The 3,232-nt window shown below is 58.7% G+C and overlaps 1 protein-coding gene across 1 annotated transcript; it reads left to right on the top strand.

Annotated features, from left to right (window-relative positions):
• Window positions 1-2,718, top strand: LOC101767839 (exoglucanase XynX). The gene is made up of 2 exons (XM_004982141.2): window positions 1-646; window positions 733-2,718. The coding sequence occupies exons 1-2, from the start codon at window positions 83-85 to the stop codon at window positions 2,416-2,418; spliced, it is 2,250 nt and encodes a 749-aa protein (XP_004982198.1). The 5' UTR covers window positions 1-82; the 3' UTR covers window positions 2,419-2,718.
• Window positions 2,719-3,232: the final 514 nt, after the last annotated feature.

Raw genomic sequence — 3,232 nt, 5'->3', positions numbered from 1 at the left:
AGCCAGCTCCTCGATTACTATTAGCTGACTACACAGTAATAAATCACCCTCCTGCTTACTCCTGAACCCGGCGGTTACTGCAATGGCGATCGGCAGCGACCCGGCGGGGCTTGTGCTCGGCGACGGCGCCGGCGACGACAACATCATCCTGAACCCGGAGTTCGAGGACGGATTGGACAACTGGACGGGGAACGGGTGCAAGATCGAGCTGCACGACTCGCTGGACGACGGCAAGGTGCTCCCCGCCAACGGCAAGTACTTCGTGGCGGCGACGGGGCGGACCGACACGTGGAACGGCGTGCAGCAGGACGTCACGGCGCGGATGCAGCGCAAGCTGCTGTACGAGGCCACGGCCACCGTGCGGCTCCACGCGGCCGCGGGCGGTGGCGGCGTGGCGGCGTGCGAGGTGCGCGCCACGCTCGGCGTGCAGACGGCCGACGGCCGGCAGCAGTACCTCAGCGTCGGCAAGGCCCAGGTGTCGGACAAGGAGTGGGTGCAGCTGCAGGGGAAGATCCTGCTCAACTCCACCGTGGCCAAGGCGTCCATCTACATCGAGGGCCCCCAGGCCGGCGTCGACGTGCTCCTCGACAGCCTGGTCGTCAAGCACGCGCAGAAGGCCCCGCCGGCGCCGGCGCCGGACTTCGAGGTACATATTTCTTCACGTATTTCTGAAGATGACATGGCACCTGTCAAGTCACCTGGATGACGGAATCTAATACATGTTCGCTGCAGAACCTTGAGTACGGCGCCAACATCATCCAGAACTGCAACCTGGACGACGGCCTCAACGGGTGGTTCCCGCTGGGACCCTGCACGCTGTCCGTCCACGACGGCGCGCCACGGGTGGTCCCGCCCATGGCGAAGGAGTCCCTGGCGCTGGACGACGACGAGCCGCTCAACGGAAAGCACATCCACGTCACCAACCGCACGCAGACGTGGATGGGGCCCGCGCAGATCATCACCGACAAGCTCACCCTCTACGCCACGTACCAGGTGTCCGCCTGGGTCCGCGTCGGCGCGCTGCCGGCCGGCGCCTCGCCGCAGAACATCAACGTCGCCGTCGCCGTCGACAGCCAGTGGCTCAACGGCGGCCAGGTCATGGCGCGCGACGAGCGCTGGTACGAGGTCGGCGGCGCGTTCCGCGTCGAGGCCAAGCCGGCCACGCGCGTCATGATCTACGTGCAGGGCCCCGACGCCGGCGTCGACCTCATGGTCGCCGGGCTCCAGGTTTTCCCCGTCGACCGGAAGGTCCGCGTCAAGCACCTTAAGAGGCTCACCGACAAGGTCCGCAAGCGCGACGTCGTGCTGAAGGTGACCGGCGCCGATAGCGGCGGCGCAGTCAAGGACGCCGCCGGCGGCGGCGTGGAGGTGCGCGTGCGTCAGGTGTCCAACAGCTTCCCGCTGGGCGCGTGCATCATGCGCACCAACATGGACAACGAGGACTTCGTGGACTTCTTCACCAAGAACTTCAACTGGGCGGTGTTCGGGAACGAGCTCAAGTGGTACTGGACGGAGCCGCAGCGCGGTCAGGTGAGCTACGCCGACGCCGACGACCTCCTCCGCCTCTGCTCCGACCACGGCATGTGCGTGCGCGGCCACTGCATCTTCTGGGAGGTGGAGAACACCGTGCAGCAGTGGGTCAAGACGCTGTCCACCGACGACCTCTCCGCCGCCGTCAAGAGCCGCCTCGACGGGCTGCTCACCCGGTACAAGGGCAAGTTCAAGCACTACGATGTCAACAACGAGATGCTCCACGGGTCCTTCTACCAGGACAAGCTCGGCAAGGACATCCGCGCCACCATGTTCAAGACGGCTGCTGAGCTCGACCCGGACGCCCTGCTCTTCGTCAACGACTACAACGTCGAGAGCATGTGCGACATCCGGGCCACGCCCGAGGCCTACATCCAGCAGATCATCGAGCTGCAGGAGCAGGGCGCGCCGGTGGGAGGCGTCGGGCTGCAGGGCCACGTCAGCAACCCGGTGGGGCCCGTGATCCGGTCGGTGCTCGACCGGCTCGCCGTGCTGGGCCTGCCGATCTGGTTCACGGAGGTGGACGTGTCGTCGGCGAACGAGCACGTGCGCGCCGACGACCTGGAGGTGATGCTGCGGGAGGCGTACGCGCACCCGGCCGTGGAGGGGGTCATGCTCTGGGGGTTCTGGGAGCTCTTCATGAGCCGCGACGACGCGCACCTCGTCGACGCCGAGGGGCAGGTCAACGAGGCGGGGCGGCGGCTGCTGCAGCTCAAGCGCGAGTGGCTCACGCACGCGCACGGCCACGCCGACGACAACGGCGAGTTCAAGTTCCGCGGCCACCACGGCGAGTACCACGTCGACGTCACCACGCCCACCGGCAAGATCTCGCAGACATTCACCGTCGACAAGGACGACGCGCCCCTGGTGCTCAACATCAAAGTGTGAGCAATATATGCGTGCACATTCAAATCATATACATTGGCGGGAAATATCAAATATGGTGCGTGGTATGATGACATCCTAGCGGATATAGTGTGCATTTGCATTGTTTATGCCTAGCTAGCCAGCCCATTATTAATGAAAGAAATAGCTTTCCCTAAGAAATAAGGGACTGGTCAAATTCATATATAAGAATGTACTCGGATGTTTTATGTTTATCAACTCGTGGTATTACTGTGCACATGGTTTATGTATCACAAATTCAAAACAAATACACAAATGGATTCGAATGGCTACATTAGTATATTCTGCAGTGTACATGTTTCTGAACCTTTTAGTTTATGGTTCTTTTCTATGAAAGAAATACTCAACATCATGTATTCTAAAGTTTGGTTCAGTTGTAAGTGTTTAAGTTGGTGAGTTGTGATCATGGTTGGCACTCTTGTCCTGTGCTGTTTGTTTCTTACATTTTCTTCTCATAAATTTCTCTGCAATCTATTGCCGTGCCTTGTGAAACAAAGGGGACGTTTGTTCTCTTTGCTTATTTTTAAGCAAGTGTCATATCAATGTTTAGATACTAAATTAGGAGTATTAGACGTCAGCTATTTATAGAACCCGTTACGTTATGTGGAGTTTTACCATCAGGTTTTCTCATATTAAGTTTTAATGATGCAATGGGGTAGCACAAAAAGATGTCATATCCCATTTTTTCCCCCACAGGGTTTTCTAGGGATATACAAGGATAAGTTACTCCTAACCTTACAGGTTTATACAGAGTAATCATAACATAATCTATTGCTAATTTTTCCCACAGGGTTTT

Source organism: Setaria italica, chromosome IX (assembly GCF_000263155.2).
Source record: "Setaria italica strain Yugu1 chromosome IX, Setaria_italica_v2.0, whole genome shotgun sequence".
NCBI classification, from domain to species: Eukaryota; Viridiplantae; Streptophyta; class Magnoliopsida; order Poales; family Poaceae; genus Setaria; species Setaria italica.
The sequence above is the reverse complement of the archived record's forward strand: the minus strand, read 5'-3'. Positions and strand labels throughout refer to the sequence as shown.